Here is a 17,801-nt window from a genome sequence, read left to right as displayed (position 1 = left end):
GGGCGGGGGGTGTCGAGGGGCTGCAGAGATGGCTGAGGTCCTGTCTTCACTTGTGCTTTCTGCAAGCTTGGGCTGGGACAGTGAGCTCGAGGGGCAGGAGGTAGGGAGCTAAGCAGTTGAATCAACATGAAGTGCCCCCCCTTGAAGAGGCTGCAGGCTCTCCCAGGACCCGGCTCTCCCTGGTACCAGCAGCTACGGCGGGATCACGCACACAGTCACAAGCATACAGAGGTCTAAAGGGGCTGGCGTGGAGCCAGGAGCTGGCTCAATAACCAAAGTTACTAATCAAAACCAAGCAGTAAACACGAGCCGTGAAGAGGGCAGAGTAAATAGGCGTAGGTACAGAGCACTCACGGTGTTGCGGAGCAAAAATCAGAACACGTCAGAAGCAGAGAAGTCGCAGATGTTGCAAGCAGTGTAATTGTTTTGTCGTTGGTCACATACTAGAAAGCGAACACACCGTCACCGCACAGGAGCTGGGAAGGGATGCTGCCCGCATCGAAGGGGGCTGGTGAGCCTTCCCGTGCCAGGCCGGACCCTGCGCACGGCCTTCAGGTCAGGTGCAGCAGCCTCTTCACCGACTCTTTGTACTGAGAGAGGCTGACTTCGTTCTCCCCTTCGTTCTTAAGACGAACCACGCAGGCCTGGTAGCCCTCCACCTCCCGGGTGCGGAGCAGCTCCTCTGCGCTCCCGCGCTCGCCCTGGCCCTGGCCCGCAGCTTGCATCCGGAGCAGGGTCTGGACGGCGTTTCTCTGCGAGGTGCTGTTCTCCCACACGTACTCGTCCATGTCTGCGTCCGTCTTGTTTTTTTCCCATTCTTCAGTTTTCTGAAAGGAAAAAAATCCCAAACTTTGAGAAACGTTATCAGACATCATATCTTTGTTTTTGAGGGGAGACCCTCACGGAACGGCCAAGGCTCCCAGTCTCCACGAGTGCTGTTGCCCCCGGTCAGCCTCCGGGTGCACTTTGTTCTAGGGCCCGCAGTCGGGCACGCGGTTACCACTCACTGGCTCCAGCTTCATGATTTATGCTTTATGTGCCTTATAAACCACTTATAATAGAGCTATCTGGTTTTCCAACAGAGACAGAAAACTCTCTTGCAAGTTACTATTCCCTAAATTACCAGGCCCTTTGGAAAACCACAGAAAACAAGTATTTTAAGGAATAGTTTGGTGTTAGATTCATAGTTGATAGTTGTCCTCGGATGCACCTGCCAGGCGGACAACATAACACATCAACATTTCACTTTTTTTTTTTTTTTTTTGGCTTTTTAGACAGGGTGTTATGTAGCTCAGGCTGGCCTCCAACTCCCTATGAAGCTGAGGATAACCTTGAACTTCTGATTCTCCTGCCTCTACCTCCCAAATGCTGGGATTACATGTGTGTACCACCACACCCACTGATACACATTTATGAGATTAAAACAATGTTTTGAGAAAAGACTGTTTTTCTAACATGCTTGTGGTAATGACGGGAGACCACGCATCATAACAAAACTGAAATCAGGAAGGACACGTGCACATTTGGATACAACACATAGTTTTTGTCATAAGGACGTCAAATCCTCTGGAATTTTACCTTTATTTTGTTTTCATAACAGAAACAGATTTTTGTTAGCACTCTCTTTCTTAAAAAAATGTTACCATGCTCTTCTAAGGTAGACTCTCAATGAAATCAAAGCTAACTGGAAAGGTGGCTTATAAATGTTAAGAAGACGCCCCAGAACATCTTCCAGGCTTTTTCAAGGACAGAGGCAATAATATTCCTACGATGTACTTTGGAATCCTCTGTTCAAGAAGCCCAAATACAAATCCTTAATAGGGTGTCACTGGTCTTAAACTGGCACCCTGTCTCAACTGCCCAGTGCTAGGATACAGGAATGTCCTGTCCCACCAGTTAGGCCCCATTGAGCTACGCCTGCCGCTTTCAAACAAGAGGCAGCCAGTCACAGCAAGAGCAACTGAAGAAAGCCTGGTAACTGCCCTCCCTCCCAGTAGGCATACAGCCAAGCACAAAACATGAAGAACCAGGGAACATGGAGGGACCAGGCACTTGTGACCTCCAGGCTGAAGAACATGGGAGGGAGGGCCCTTCTAAAGATGCCTGGCCATTTCCACTTGGGACATTGTCTAATTCTGTACATTAAGACTGGAGTCTGGGGGCTGGAGAGATGCTCAGTGGTTAAGAGCACTGGCTGCTCTTACAGAGGACTGGGGTTCTGGTCCCAGCACCCACATGATGGTTCACAATGTTCAAAACTCCAGTTCCAATGGTCCGACGCCCTCTTCTGGCCTCCAAAAGGGCCTGCACACGTGTGTACTTACAGACATGCAGGCAAAACATACAGTATAAAATTTTTAAAAAAGACTGGAGTCTGATTCATTCAGAGGACTTGGGCACTGAGCTCCTAGCCAGGGCTTGGGAAGCTACTGACAGGACAGGTTCTGGTTCTGGTTGCAGAGGCCACTGGTCAGGACTGGACTGCTGATGAGCAGAGTGCAATCTGGAATCTCCAAAGCCCTGACAGAGGAGAACGTCCTTTCCAGACGTGCTACATTACACAGCGGAGGGGCTGGCAGTTACCAGACCATGCCCCGAACTTCTGGAAGGAGCCAGCAGCCACTTTTCATACATGTGAAGTAACTCACCAAGTTCCTGCCACAGTGTGGAAGGCTGTGAAGAGAGGACAGGCCCGAGGTGGATAAATCGTAACTGCAGCCCAGCCCGAGCCCACCTCAATTCTGAGGGAAGACAAGTGTGGAAGGCTGTGAAGAGAGGAGCAGGCCCGAGGTGGATAAATCATAACTGCAGTCCAGCTGAGCCTACCTCAATTCTGATGGAAGACAAGCCCCTGATGTCTGCTCAAGAAGGAAGGGAAACCCCTTCTGAGGGACACTGTCAATCAGTCTATGGGCTTTAGGAAACAACGTGAGCAGGGTGTGGTGCCTCTGGAGGCCTGTGATTCAGCTGCTCAGAAAGCTGTGGATTTTGAGGTTAAGACCTGGGCTCACACACAGATCCTGTCTGAAAGAGGCGGCAGAGAGATGGCTCAGCACCTACTGCTCTTGCAGAGAGCCCAAGTTCAGTTCCCAACACCCACACTGGGTGGCTCACAATGGCCTGTAATCCAGCTCCAGGGATCCAACACCCTCTTCTGGCCTCCTTGGGCAACTGCACTTTACGTACACATACCTACCCACCCCCACATACACACAATTTAAAAAATTATCTTTAAAAAAAGAAAGGAAAAAAGGACACAGGGTTTGGCACAACAAAGATGTGAACAGAAGAGAAATGTACTTAATAATCAAGGGACAAGCATAGGCCTCACACAGCAATTCACCTGCCTCTGTCTCCAAAGTGCTTGGATTATAGGCATGAGCCACCATGATTTGCAGGGACAGTCAACCCACTGAGTTATTCTTGAGAAAATTCTAGACATACTTCATTTGTTCATTTGTAGTAAATCAGTATTTTTCTTTAAAAACAAAAACCAGGGGCTATTTGAAGCTTATAACCTCAAAATCATTATTACTTTGGTTGCATGTCAGTTCACAATGACCTGTCCTCTGTCAGTCTTTCACTCACTCCGCCCACAGCAGATTTGCTGTGTGGAGACCCTGGTTCCCTGCTGGGCACCAGTGAGGCCACAGCGGCAGGAGGAAGTCTGACCAAGATGGTGCCTGACGCTCTGGGCTGTATGCAAGGAGAGCATCTAGTTCACCATTTTAGTCCCTTTCTCCTGCCTTGCAAAGCCCCTGGGCACAGTCCTGTCCAGGCAGCGCTTTCAGCCCTGTGAACTGAGGGAGAGAAACTCAGTCCAGACAAACAGTGAACACAGCTAGCAATGGAGCAGCAGCCAGACGCAGGACAGCGTCATTCTGCATTCTGCCCGGCACGCTCGACCACCCCGGGTACCACTTGTACCTTTTATTCGGCAGCGAGCATGAGTGTTTGAGGACCTGCACAGGGAGGCCTCAGCTAACAGGGGGGGGAAGCAGTCACTAGATATGTAGTAACTCTCACCACCTTGAAGAAGAGATAGCGTGAAGGAAGGAGGGAAAGGCCCAAACCCAGGACATGAGCCACCAGGGCTTAGCTTACAGCAGAAGTCTCTCTTATTTTTCTTTTCTTAAAATATTGGTATGCGTATTCGTGTGTGCCTGCGGGTATGTGAGTGTACCCGTGTCGTGCAATGCCTGCGGAGGTCAGAAGAGGCCGTGGGATCCCCTGGGACTGGAGTTCGGACAGTTGTTAGCTACCATGTGGGTGCTGGGATTTGAACCCAGGTCTTCTGCAAGAACAGCCAGTGTTCCTAACCGCTGAGCCATCTCTCCAGTCCCTGTTTATTTTTCTAGGATATTTTGTGTGTGTAAGTTTACCCATGTCATGCAATGCCGACAGAGGTTAGAAGAGGGTGTGGGATCCCCTGGAACTGGAGTTACAGACGGTTGTTAGCTGTCACATGCACCCTTCTAGAAACACACTATTATATTCAGATACATCACAGCTAATAGCTCTGCACTGTTTGTAATAAGCAGTATCTGTGCAAGATGCTGCACGAAAAATAACAGCTCTGGGGCTGGAGATATGCTCAGTGGTTAAGAGCACTGGCTGACCTGACAGAGGACCCAGTTCAATTCCCAGTACCCACATGCTGTCTAACAACTATCTGTAACTCCAGCTCCAGGGGATCCGACGCCCTCTTCTGGCCTCCACAGGCACTGCATGCATGTGGTGCCCTTACATATATGCAAGCAAAACACTCATAAATTTAAGAAATTTTAAAAGTAACAAATCTGAAGTAAGATTTTCATTTTTATATGACTTAAAAGGCCCACTGGGTCATAATTTCCTTCTTCAACAAAAATTTTTCCTTAACCTAATGTCTTTGTGTAAAATGTTCATTGTCACATTAAGGGCCTCTAGAAAGAGTTAAGAAAAAAAGGACAGGGCAGGGAGCGGGGGCGCATGGCCCTGTAAACAAGAGCGCTAGCTGCACAAGAATAAGAACCCGAGTTCAAATCCCCTGAAGACGTGGAAAACCAGGCATGTAATCCCAGTGTTGGTGGCAGAGACAGGATTCCAATGGCTAATGAGGCCGTCTAACAAGCTTCCACTTCAGAGAGACCATGTAAGGCAGAGAGCAAGAGGCCAGGGAGCCCAACGATGTCATGCTGTGGCCTCTGTGCTGCATGGACATGATCAGATGCATGTACACACACGGGAAGAGGCAGCAATCTAGAAATGAGCTGATACAATATTAGCAGGTAAGGGTATACATACATTCTCATAGAAAAGATGGATGTACTAAAAAGAAAAAGGTAGAGAATCAGCGATAATTCCACCAATCCTAACAGGTCATCAGTACTGCTGATACTTGGTTTATGTCTTTTTAAATTTCTATTTTAAAAACACTGCTATGGGGACTGGAGAGACGGCTCAGCAGTTAACACTGCTCTTACAGAGAACCCAGGTTTGATTCCCAGCACCCACATGGCAGCTACAAACTGTCCTTAACTCCAGTTCCAAGGGAATCCAAAGCCCTCTTCTGACCTCTGTGGCACTGCACGACATGGGTGTACTCATATACATGCAGGCAATACACTCATACACATAAAATAAAAATAATAAAATATTTTTTAAAAAAACAAAAACACTGTTATGGGGACTGGAGAGATGGCTCACTGGTTAAGAGAGCTTGTAGAGTACCAGGGTTTGGTTCCCAGCACTCACACTGGGTGGTTCATAACCACCTGTAACTTCGGCTCCTGAGGATCCAATGCCTTCTTCTAGCCTTCGAGGGCACTTGTATACACATGAGCACACACACACAAAAATAAATAAATAAAACCCCCTACTACTATGAAGCTAGGTGTGATGCCACAGGTCCAAAAATCCAGCCCTTGAGAGGTTGGGGCAGGCGGACTTCCCCAGGTTCAAGGCCAGCCAGGGCTATGCAGTTGAGTGTCTCAAAAAACCAAAACAACAACAACAACAACAACAAAACACAGAACCAAAACAAACCAAAAACCTACCAAAACCCACTGCTATAGTTCCACACCCAACCCTGAAGGCATCCGTTTTTTAAGAGTCTCTTCTTTTGAAGCACAGGTGGCATTTATATATTTAAAGCACAGATAGCATATTCATGTAAATTCCACATTGCATCACATCACACCAACCGTATCATATAAATCCCTCAGGGTGACCAAGAATCCCACTGAGAGCTAAAATTGATCATTTAGGCAGAGCTGGGGTATACTGTAGACACCTATTTTAATACCTCAACCACTAAACATTTATATTTTCAATTTAACATGTATATGTGTAACACACATGAGCATGAACACATGCCCACACACATGGACATACCTCCTCCCAGTCTTTCCTCCTTCTTGACCACAACCTTAGAAGCAACAACTGTCCATTCCTTGTCCATTTCTTCCCAGGTGGCTTAGTTACTCACTCCTGTTATCACCCAGCTAATGTGTCAGGCACTGTGATGTCCTGGAACCTGAGTCTAACGGGAGACCTGATGTTGCGCAGGGGCCATAGGGTAAGGACTGGGACCCCAGTAGGGGGATGCACCTACAAAGGTCCTGACTGGGAAGAGCTCAGCAGTCAGGAAGAGGACCACTGAGGACGAACAGGCCAAGACCAGCCGGCAACTGGGAGACGCACTCCCAGCCAGCAGGAGTTTAAGTCCCTGACACCATTAGCTCCCCGCACTTGCACAGCCCTGTAAGTTAGCACTATTATTATCTGCTTTACAGACCAGGAAATTGAAGCCCAGAGCAATGGAGCAATTTGTTCAAACCACACTGCTTCTCAGTGGTAGAACAACATGTTCTAGGAACAGAGAACTGGCAGGAAGAACATCAGAACAAAGTAACTGGATTTACTATGACAGCCTCCCCCTCATAAGCATAAATACAACACAAAGAAAAGCATGTGATGTCTGTCCGTGCAATGCTCAGACACTCTCAACGGAAGGCAAACTGCTCCTCTGAATTCAGATTTGCCACCTCCTGCCACTTTATTTACAACCCCTGACTAGAACGTGGATCACTGTAATATTCCACTACTCAGGATCACAAGGGTGCCATTGTGCTCGGAAGGAAAACAGTTTAACCATTAGAAAAAGCAGGCTGGTATGATGTTCACCAGGTAAAGGCACTTGCTGCCAAGCCTGACCACCTGAGCCTGCTCCCGGGGACCCATGTGGTAGGATAGCTGACTCCTGGGAGCTGTCCTCTGAACCCCACATGTGCTCCATGGAATGCACATCCCCAACCCCAAAACAGTAATAAAAAAAGAGGATTTGAAAATCACGAAAAATGAGAGGGAACTACTCTTTTAAAAATATTTTTAAGCCAGGCGTGGTGGCACATGCCTTTAATCTCAGCACTCGAGAGGCAGAGGCAGGCGGATCTCTGTGCGTTCAAGGCCAGCCTGGTCCACATAGTGAGTTCCAGGACAGCTGGGGCTACAGGAAGACCCCGTCTCAAAAACACCAAAAAACAAAAATTTTTTAAAAAATTATTATGTGTATGAGTGTATTGCCTACATGTATGTAAGTGCACCCGTGTTGTGCAATGTCCACAGAGGTCAGAAGAGGGCGTCAGATCCCCTGGAACTGGAGTTATGGACAGCAGTTAGTTGCCATGAGGGTCCTGGGCACTGAACCGGAGTCCTCTGCAAGAGCAGTCAGGGTTCTTAACTGCTGAGCCATCTCTCCAGCCCCAGTGCAACTATTCTTAATGGATAAAAAGTGAAAACGAGGGGCTGGAGAGATGGCTCAGCAGTTGTGAACACTGGTTGCTCTTGCAGAAGACTCAGGTTTGAATCCCAGCACCCACATGGCAGCTAACAACTGTCCATAACTGCAGTTCCAGGAGATCTGACAGCCTCTTCTGTCCTCTGTGGGCATTGCACGACACAGGTGCACTTACATACATGCAGGCATAACATTTGTACACATAAAAATAAAAATAATCAATAAAATATATTTTTTTTTTGTCTTTTTGAGACAGGGTCTCCCTGTAGCCCCAGCTGTCCTGGAACTCACTATTGTAGACCAGGCTGGCCTTGAACTCACAGAGATCCGCCTACCTCTGCCTCCCTAGTGCTGGCATTAAAGGTGTGTGCCACCACGCCCGGACGTAAGTGTTTTTTAAAAAAGCGAAAACAAGTCCTTTTCTCTGTCACATTTCCCAGTCTGACACATTCTCACATGTCAAAGCATTCAATTCGATTTTGATCGGTTTTAAAGACACTCACTGAGCACAGTATGTCAGACACCGCACTAGATCTAGGGAAACAAAGATGGGAGACATAGGACGTCCTGGCCACAGTCCATACGGGCGATTACATAAACACAGGAAAAAGGATGGCAGGGGGCATTTAGGTGAGGTGGCGCGCTGCCCAACGGACAAGGACACGCAGAGAATGCGATCCGAAGTCAGAAGCACAGAAGGGTCACAGCGGCTCTCAGTCATGGCTGGGGTCACAGCTAGTAATCAAGTGGCAGGCTGCTGTGAAGGACACGTTAAAGACTGAGACTTGATCTGAAGCCATGGAAACCAAGGATTTTATACAGGAACACAAGGGTGAAATGGACAGGGCTGGGGAGGTGCTCCATGGTCAAAGGCACCCACATGGCAGCTAACAACTGTCGGTAACTCTACTTCCAGGGGATGTGATGGCCTCTTCTGCCCTATGAGGGCATTGCATGACATGGGCCCACTTACATACATGCAGGCAATACACACATACATATAAAATTAAAATAGTAAATAAAAGAGTAAAATGGATGGTGGTGGGGTAGGGAGCCAATCCAGAGTCTGTTCCAGGGATTCAGAGTCACCCTGGCCCAGCGCAGGCACATATACAGGATTCGATGTGCAGCGTCCTTCATGTTTAAGTAAAACACCACGCCTCATTTACATTGCTGTGTGGGCGTTTGCTCAGGACCTGTAGACAGGCCGATTGTTTCCTGAGCCCCAGCAGAGAAATGTCTTTCGGAGGTCTGCCTACCCTTGGTTCCTGAGTATCTGCTCAGAGCACCTTATCCGTACTAGTAAAACTGTGGGAGTCAGAGATTTTGTGCTTTGTTCTGAGGAATGGGAGTCTCCTGGTCCCTGGTTTTCTTTAATATCAAAGTGTCTCATGTAATGTATTTACCACACAATCCCTCTTCTGTGCCCATCACCCACTCATGCAGGACACAGCAAAAGATGAGGAAAATCTTCACGGGGCAGCAGCAGAGATACAGAGGGGAGGGGTCAGCAGATATTTAAATCTAGAACTGGGCTGGCAGGAGGCAGAGGCAGGTGGATCTTTGCGAGTTCAAGGCCAGCCTGGTCTACTAATTAGTTCCAGACCAGACCTGCTAACGTATTAGGTACGGAGAGGAGAAAGCCACCAGGAAATAGAGCCTGAGCTGTCCGTGAGGAACTTTTTTAAAACCTTTTTATTTCTATTGTTTTATGCATATGAGTGTTCTGCATGCACGTACATAAGTGCAGCACATGCATGCAATGCCCATAGAGGTCTAAAGAGAACATTAGATCCCCTAGAGCTGGAATTACAGTTTTTATCCACCATACTGGTACTGGGAACCTAATCTGGGTCCTCTGCAAGAGCAGCCAGTGCCCTTAATCACTGCGCCATCTCTCCAGACCTCACCCGCCCCCACCCCCTGGGTGTTTAATAGGAGGTGCTCAGGGTCAGAAGTAAAAGATGGAACTGTGTGGCTTCGGTACCTTCCAGAATAGACGCCCACTGCTTCCTCATGGTATGTAACCTATGTGTGACAGCTCCACTCGCCCACTTACACCTCTTCCTCACATTTTCTCAGCTCTCACACTAGAGTCATGCACAAACCTGTCTTAAGAGGGGTTGGTCTTCTAATCAGCTTCCTTGTTAGCAATTATGAAATGAGTCACTGTCAGGGCTTATCATCAAAAGTCACCGTGGCCCCTCTAAAAACATACTCTAGTTAGAGATTCGGAGGCTGCAGGGTCTAAATACCCATAGTTTAAAAGTTCCACAGGTGAGGGTGATGTGACCCCAGCTGACAGCAGGTTATAGAGGTAGATAAGTTACTAGGTCTGACAGGCATTTAGCAGTAAAAGTTTTCTTTAGTTCCTCTGCTGATCGCTGTGAGCTTGGTGCCTCTCCTCTGGCTCGTAACTCCTCAAGGTAAAAAGCAGAGGTTGCCTTCTTGATTCAGAATTAGCGCCAACTTAAAAAGAGTGGCCACACTAAATGTTCTGTGTCGAAGAAAGAACAAGGACATTGCTACGAAGTGCTTTAAAAAGAGGGAATGACTCTTCTCCATCCCCTCTGTGGCTAACTTTCTGTGTGAACCCAAGGGGATCACTTGAAAAAGGAGGGGGTGGGGGAGGGACGGAGGGACAGAACAAGGAGAGGAAGGGTTTCGATTAAGACCAGAGATCCCCTTTTAGAATGGTAGGGCTGGCAGATCTGGATGGGGCTGATGCAGGTGGTGAGCCCAATGCCCAGAAGAGAAACCCCACCCTGAGCATCAGACCCAGCATTTGACTTGACTGCTGTGCGTGCCACAGGAAGGCAGGCTCCCTGAAGAACAGGAGGCACAACCGCAACCCGCTTCTGCCACAGGCTGGGCTTCTTACTAGACACCACATCCCAGTTGTGCCAAGGCTGTGTCAACCCACAGGTCTGCAGGGCAAGACTCAAACCTTGACCCCAGGTGGCGGGCAGTGGACATCAGGACGGCAAGCAACCAAGCCCCTGCGGATCCCACGTCCTGTGGCTTGGATCCTTTGCTACCTTCAGCCCAGACTATTCATTTTTATCAGAAGTATTTACAGTAAGGTCCCTTTCAGAATGAACTCTTCTATTGACTACAAAACGGTCTAACTTGGAGCTGGGAGTACAGTTGAGCTAGCCTGAGAAGGGCCCAAGTCTGACCCCAGGACCACACATAAAACCAGTTTAGAAATGGAAAATGACTCCGTCTACTACAGAGCTAGACAGACACATTTTTGGCAATAAGACGATCATAAGGGCTGAGCCCAGCAACAGAGCACTCACCCACATTCACGAAGGCCTAGGTTCAATCCCCAGTGTTGGAAAATCAGACAGACCTTGTTTAGTTCTTAAGAAAGCAACTATTAGCAGTAATTCAGCATCAAGACCGGCCTGGGGTCTCGGGACTCGATTTTGGGTCTTGTCTCCTCCTGAGCTTCCCAGGCTCTGAGCTTGAGCCTTGTCTTTTGTGCAAGTTCTTTCCAAAACGCTCCTTTCACCACTTCGTCATTGACTCATTTGTGGAAGAGTTAAACTAGCACAGCTCTCAGCAGTCATGTCGGACTGTGAGTCAACAGGTAGAGGCCCAACCCGCCATAGAGCTCTGTCAAGATCAAGGCAGGCTGTGTTCAGGAATTTGGAATAAAGGAAACTAAATTCTAAAAGCAGCTTCTTCGCTTTAGTATTTTAAATAATATTAACAGTCAACTACCGAGAACCCATTATTTTCTAGGCAGTGCAAAAATTCTCCCTGCTCAGCTAAAAACTCAGAACACTGAGCATCAGAGATGGTTCACACATGGCCTAACAAGCTTAACACGATTTTACATGTGAACAGTCACAGAACCGGGGCTGCAAGCCCAGTCTGCATGGTTCCACATGCTAAAAGGTGAGTCACACTACGTGACGACACCGAAATTACAGTGTGTCCTCACTTCTTTAACCTGCTCAGGACACTGGTCTAGTGCACGTGTCCTGTCACATTCCTGACTGGGGCACTGGCCTCTAAGCCCAGAGCCAGGCTTTGCCAGGTCTATGCTGACTGAGGCTGATACCTCAACAGTTAACTCCTAGTACTACACAACATTCCTCTACTCAGTCCAGATGAGCACTTTTCCCGAAGTAACCTCCATGGAAAGGTAGAAAGCCAAAGGACACATGTGAGCATTGCACGCTCAGAAGTAGCCTATGAAGAATGGAGTGAGGGTTAAGCAGGGACTATAAATACTGGAGAAAACGCCAGGTGGTAACATCAATTTTAAGTACGAATTCCAAGCTGCTGAAGGAAAAAATAATTCAATTCAATAAAAATTCTGTTCCAGTGACTCCGCAGAATGCCATGGCTCATCTGTATCTCTCAAAGCTTCTTCACTGATGCGGCTTCTTCAGGAAGGACCAAGAGCCAATTCTAATACAGGAATTCTTTAATCATAAGACGGTCACATGTGACTACTTACTCTGGCATCGAAGTAATCACCCTGAAAGATCAAAGGCTTCGAGCATGAATCCAGAATACACGCTTCTCGGATGTGACGTCATAGACCCACAGGAAGAATCCAGCAAGTCAACTTTACTGAATTTATCATGCCATCTCCTTTGGGGTCATTCGGTTCACAGGCGGCTGGCAAACTAAGAGGCTCTATACTGGCTGCTTACTGTTTGTTATTAACTCTTTCCACAGCAGCCATGGCGCTGTTCTAATTCAAGCATGTTCTCGGTTCAAATGAGCTTAAGTCAGTGGCAGTTTTCAAGTCACCTGACAGGAAAGAGATTAACTGTGGCACGATGCTGCTACTGCAGCCTGGATCCCCACGAATCCCGGCAGTGAGAACCTTCCAGAAGAGCCAGCGGCTACATTGCTTCTTGCTAATCTTGAAATAAACTTTTATTTTCCTTTTGTGTTAAACCTGTTTGTAATTACTAGTGATGAAAAACGTGAGCAGTCCGGACAACTGTGTGTTCATATCACAGCACCTCTGGGCTGGAGGAGGTTGAAAGGCCCTGTCTGCAGCTACTAAATCCCAGGAGACACTTCTCACCGAGGGGCCACTACATGGAACACTATCCTCCATGCATCTTTGCGTGAACCTCTTAGAAAGCGCCCCTTCAGTGACCACGTATCTTTTTGACCACTGCTTCCACCAGGCTGCATCTCTAAGAGCAGGAGGTGGTGGCAAACGCTCAGACTCCAGCACTCAGGAGCCTGAGCAGGAGTACAGTGTGTTTCAGACCAGCCTGGGATGCAGGTGAGACCCAGTCTTTAAAATACACAAACAAAAGGCTGAGTGTGGTAGTGCTCATCTTGAATCCTGGCACTCAGGAGGCCGAGGCAGGCAGAGCTCACCCACCTGGTCTACATAGCAAGTCCCAGGCCAGCAGGGGATACAGGGAGACTCTGTCTCAAAAAAAAAAAACAGCAGCAAAAACAAAAACAGCCCACCTAAACCCAAACAACCAAAGCCCCCAAACGAAAATGATAACAACCTCCCAAATCTTAGATCTCATTGATAAGAATGACACCTAAAAGGACCTCCTTCAAGTCCTTCAAATGTTCCTAATACACAAGTCCCCTGGTAAGCTATAAAAGTTTAATTTAAAGCACTTGCTGCCAAGTGTGACCACCTGAGTCTGATCCTTAGGACCCCCATGGCGGAAGAAGAGAACCAACCACTAGAAAACTGTCCTCTGATCTCTACGTGCTCAGTGTGGCATGTGCATGCATACACCACATGTGTGCACATACCACACAAAATAAGTAAATGAAAAATAATTTAGTTTGGATACATACTGAAAATTATTTTAATTTTAAACATAACATTTAAAACACTGAATTACATAAACATATTGGTTGGCATGCTGGATAGCTTTAGTGTCAACCTGACACACCTGGGTTGAAGGAGCCTCAGTTGGGGAATTGCCTCTATTGGACTGGCCTGTGGCCATGTCTGAGGGGCATCTTCTTGATGAGTGATGTGGGAGGACCCAGCCCACTGTGGGTGGTGCCACCCCTGGGCAGGTGGGCCTGTGTTGCATAAGAAAGCAGGCTGAGCAGGGGCCAGGGGAGCAAGCCAGTAAGCAGCGTTCCTCTATGGCCTGTGCTCCAGCTCCTGCCTCCAGGTTCCTGCCCTGAGTTCCTACCTTGGGCTCCCGGATGAACTGTGACCCAGGAGATGTAAGAATAAACCCTTTCCTCCCCAAGCTGGTAGTGGTCAGAGTCTTTTGTCATAGGAATGGAGAAACAAACTAAGACAGTCAGCAACCGTTAAAAATTTCTGTTTATGGAAACTCCCTGCTACTGGATGGGTGGCTTTCATAGTGCTAGAAAGCAACATACAGGTGGCTAGGGGAGAACTGTCCCCTATAATCCTGCTTAACAATGGACCCGATGCCACCCTATCAACATTCCAAACAAGATGTTCCTACTAGTGCAATAGTGGCACATCTAGTATATGTACCAGCAAATTTTCAATTCAATATAATGCCTGCTCCTAGGGGTAGAACACACATCTACACATCTGGCACTGTAGACCCAGCCACCCCCCCCCTACCCCGTGGCAGGGGAGAATACAGGCCCCAGTTATGAAGCCACTGCAGTTGTTTTGTTAGATGGATGTGACATACCTGCTAAAGTACCATCCAAGCATTTGTGTTCACACCATAGGTTAAGTTCTTACAGCAGCCACTGCTTAGATGTTCTTTCTTCTTGCTGTATGTGTTTTTATAGTAGTTGGAAACCCACTGAAATGGGCCAACAGCCCATGAAAAACAGGTGAGGCAGAGACCCGAAAGTTCAGTGCCTCGTCACAACGAGAGGGAGATCATCCCACACCTACCAGCCCCTCCAAGGCTCAGGGACTTTTGCGGAAGAGGTTGGCGGAAAGAATGTAAGAGCTGGAAGAACGGGTGGATTGTTGATTGAAGTGTCCTCCGACCACTATGCTGGCAGCTATAGTCACACCTCCTACCCACGCTTGTCAAGGAGTCGATGGGGGTGGGTGGGAGGGGAGAATAATGGATTGCAGAGTGTGTGTCCCTGGATAGGACTCCTATATTAAACCTCACCCACCTATGGCTCAGGGACCATTTCAGAAGAGGGGATGGCAAGACTGTAAAAGCCAGGGCTGGCTCATGAACACAGGGAAGCAGAGGCTTTCAGGCCACTAGAAGCCTGCACGTGTGACCTTGTGGCAATGGTGGCATCGAGCACAGGACCCATGTCGACTCAATTAAAGGCCCAGAGAGGAGAAGAGAAATAGATGGCAGGCTGGCCCTAGACTGAGAACTATTGGAGACTGATTACTACTGGGCGGGGAGAGTATGCCTTACTTATGATCTCTAGATGGGCTGACTAGACTCCAGTAGACAGATTTACACTGAAGGACTGGATTGAACTTAACATGTACGGCAGGATACATGAAATCTGGCGGGGGTGGGGGTCTAAATTTGATTAAAAACTGTTGTATGAAATAATAAATAAATAAATAAATATACACAGATTAAAAGAAAGAAGATCAGTGTCTACTAGAGGCCAGGGAATAAGGGTAGGAAAGTGACAGCAAAGGACCACAGGAACTTTTTGGGCGCTCTATATGATTGGGATATTTTGTAAAAAACACTTGTCATTAATTACACCTTGGGAATTTTATCATTTTTAAACATAAAACTGACCCTCACCCTTCAAAAAAAAAACAAATAAATTTCTATTTATGTGTGCCTGTAGGTGTGTGTACATGGGCGCCAGTGCCTGAGGAGCCATGGGATCTCCTGAAATTGGAGCTGCCAGCAATTATGAGCAGTTCGACACAGTGTTGGGAAACAAACTTGGGTCCTCTGGAAGAACGGCCAGCACTCTTAACCACTGAGCCATCCCCCCAGCCCCCTGGTTAGCAACTTTAAACCCACTGAGTTGAAGTCCAAGTGGAGAAAAGGCTTCCACATTAATGTTTATACCTCCACTGAAACTCAGTAAATTCACACATAAACTATATTTAATGGTAATTAACTGCCCATAACTGTCCTTAATGTTTAACAGCAAAATGGTGTTAACCAAAAATATTTTGAAACCAGGATAACTCATAAATTCTCAGGTTGTATATGATGATTACATACCCCTAAACCAAGAGCTTTCATTCAAACAGGTAAAAACTGAACACTTCCCAGCAGAGGTAGAATGGGCCCTTCAGGAGCTCACTCGGACATCTCACATATGCTGAGCGATCCATCACAAGCTCAGAGTCCTTGCCACAGAACACTGTGAAAGGTTAGCATCACCTACATCTCAAAAGCCACGAAACACTGACACATGCACTTACCCAAGACTCATGGTACAAAACTGTGAGCAGGTACATTGCATAGTCGTAGTTCTGTCTCTTTAAGGGGCACCTTTAACAGAGAAGAGGAGGGAATCAAAGTCTGGACTCAAACAGTGTTAACACAGAAAGCCACAGCATTTTCAGTGCTTCACCCGAGGATACCGAATGCTGGTGCTGTTTCTGTCCGTGTTCTCACTATGGAGTTACTTGTACACGACAGCTTCATCGAGCTGTTTTAAATACGACGCTGTCCAACCCAAGCCTCCTCCGCTATCTCAGGGCTAAGACTCCCGTGGATAACACAAACCTGTCTAACGAGTTCATGTAAGAAGCAGGATAGATATGAGTCTTTCAAAAGGAGCTGTACAGCATTCTGCTGCTATTTTAAAACAGGACTAAGGGGCTGGATTGGCTCAGGGGTTAAGAGCACTGGCTGCTCTTGCAGAGGACCTGGGTTCAGTACCCAGCACCCAGCGTACTTGACACATATAAGTAAAACATATAAAACATATATAATAAAGATAATTTTTTTTTTTGGTCTTTTTGAGACATGGTCTCCCTGTAGCCCCAGCTGTCCTGGAACTCACTATGGAGACCAGGCTGGCCTTGAACTCAGAGATCCGCCTGCCTCTGCCTCCGAGTGCTGGGATTAAAGGCGTGCGCCACCACGCCTGGCTAATAAGAGAAATTTTTTAAAAATATTTCAAAATTGGACTCACAGCCCAACATTAAACAAAACTTCTTTTATATGAAATGGCACATGAAGCCTTTAGGGTAATAATAGTTAAAAAGGCAACAAGCACTTCCAATCTTTTAAATATAAAACCATCAAGTGACTTATTTAAATGTTCTCTAACTCTACATAGTTGTTAACATAAAGCATAGATTGACTGAGAGCGAGCAGATGCTCTCAACCCAGAGAAAAGCAGCATCAGCCAAGACCTTCTGTTAACATGTTAAAAGTATTTTTAAAGTGTGGTAACTCGAATTTCAACATCGTCTTGTATTTTCTGAAGAGGCCACAGGGACTCCTAACGTACTTCCAGTCTGCTTCCCACAGGAAGCAACAGCCACAGCTCCCATGTCTCTGCCTCACACTGGAGTCCCTAGTACATGTGTCCTGGCCTTCTACCCCCACTGCGGCTGGTGCTATGAGATGGGTGGATTCCGATGCCATCACGTGTTTCCAAACAGGGACGTGTCAGCAGGGAGATGGTAGATCCACCTACCCATTTTCTTTGAAAGTAAGCAATTAAGAAATACAATTTAGAAATAGCTAAAGTATGAGTCTAGGAATACCCATTTAGTAAAAATGTGCCCGAAGCCTCTCCTTGTATTACATGAAAATCATCCAGGTTATAATTGTTCAGACTCAACACAATACTACTTCTGTAAATGTCTACCCTGGCCCTGAAACTTGGCTTTTTACAGAAGAGTCTTGATAAATATCCACATATATAATTTAACAATTTTAAGTGTGAACTACAAGATTCATGTATGTTCACTCTGTAAAACCTGCTTAAGAGAACACTTAATCTATTTTATAGAGATATTGTCCGTCTAGAATCACAAATAAAACCAATTAAAAAAAGAAAATGGGCTGGAGAGATGGCTCAGTGGTTAAGAACACTGGTGGTTCTTGCAGAAGACCCAGGTTCGAATCCCAGCACCCACATGGCAGCTAACAACTGT

General features: G+C 47.0%; 1 protein-coding gene across 3 annotated transcripts in view; it reads right to left on the bottom strand.

Annotated features, from left to right (window-relative positions):
• Positions 1-397: 397 nt before the first annotated feature.
• Positions 398-17,801, bottom strand: part of Mrps35 (mitochondrial ribosomal protein S35) — a 40,588-nt gene continuing 23,184 nt past the window's right edge. For 2 of the 3 annotated variants that reach the window (XM_029570313.1, XM_008846899.3), the window contains 2 exons: positions 16,110-16,179; positions 398-827 (listed from right to left, as the gene is read on the bottom strand). In XM_029570313.1, the coding sequence (XP_029426173.1) occupies positions 552-827; positions 16,110-16,179 (346 nt within the window). In that variant the 3' untranslated portion in view covers positions 398-551. The remainder of the gene's footprint in view (positions 828-16,109; positions 16,180-17,801) is intronic. The other variant, XM_029570314.1, reaches the window with a different exon arrangement.

This window comes from Nannospalax galili, unplaced genomic scaffold, assembly GCF_000622305.1.
Source record: "Nannospalax galili isolate Female #2095 unplaced genomic scaffold, S.galili_v1.0 scaffold763, whole genome shotgun sequence".
Classification (NCBI taxonomy): domain Eukaryota; kingdom Metazoa; phylum Chordata; class Mammalia; order Rodentia; family Spalacidae; genus Nannospalax; species Nannospalax galili.
The sequence above is the reverse complement of the archived record's forward strand: the minus strand, read 5'-3'. Positions and strand labels throughout refer to the sequence as shown.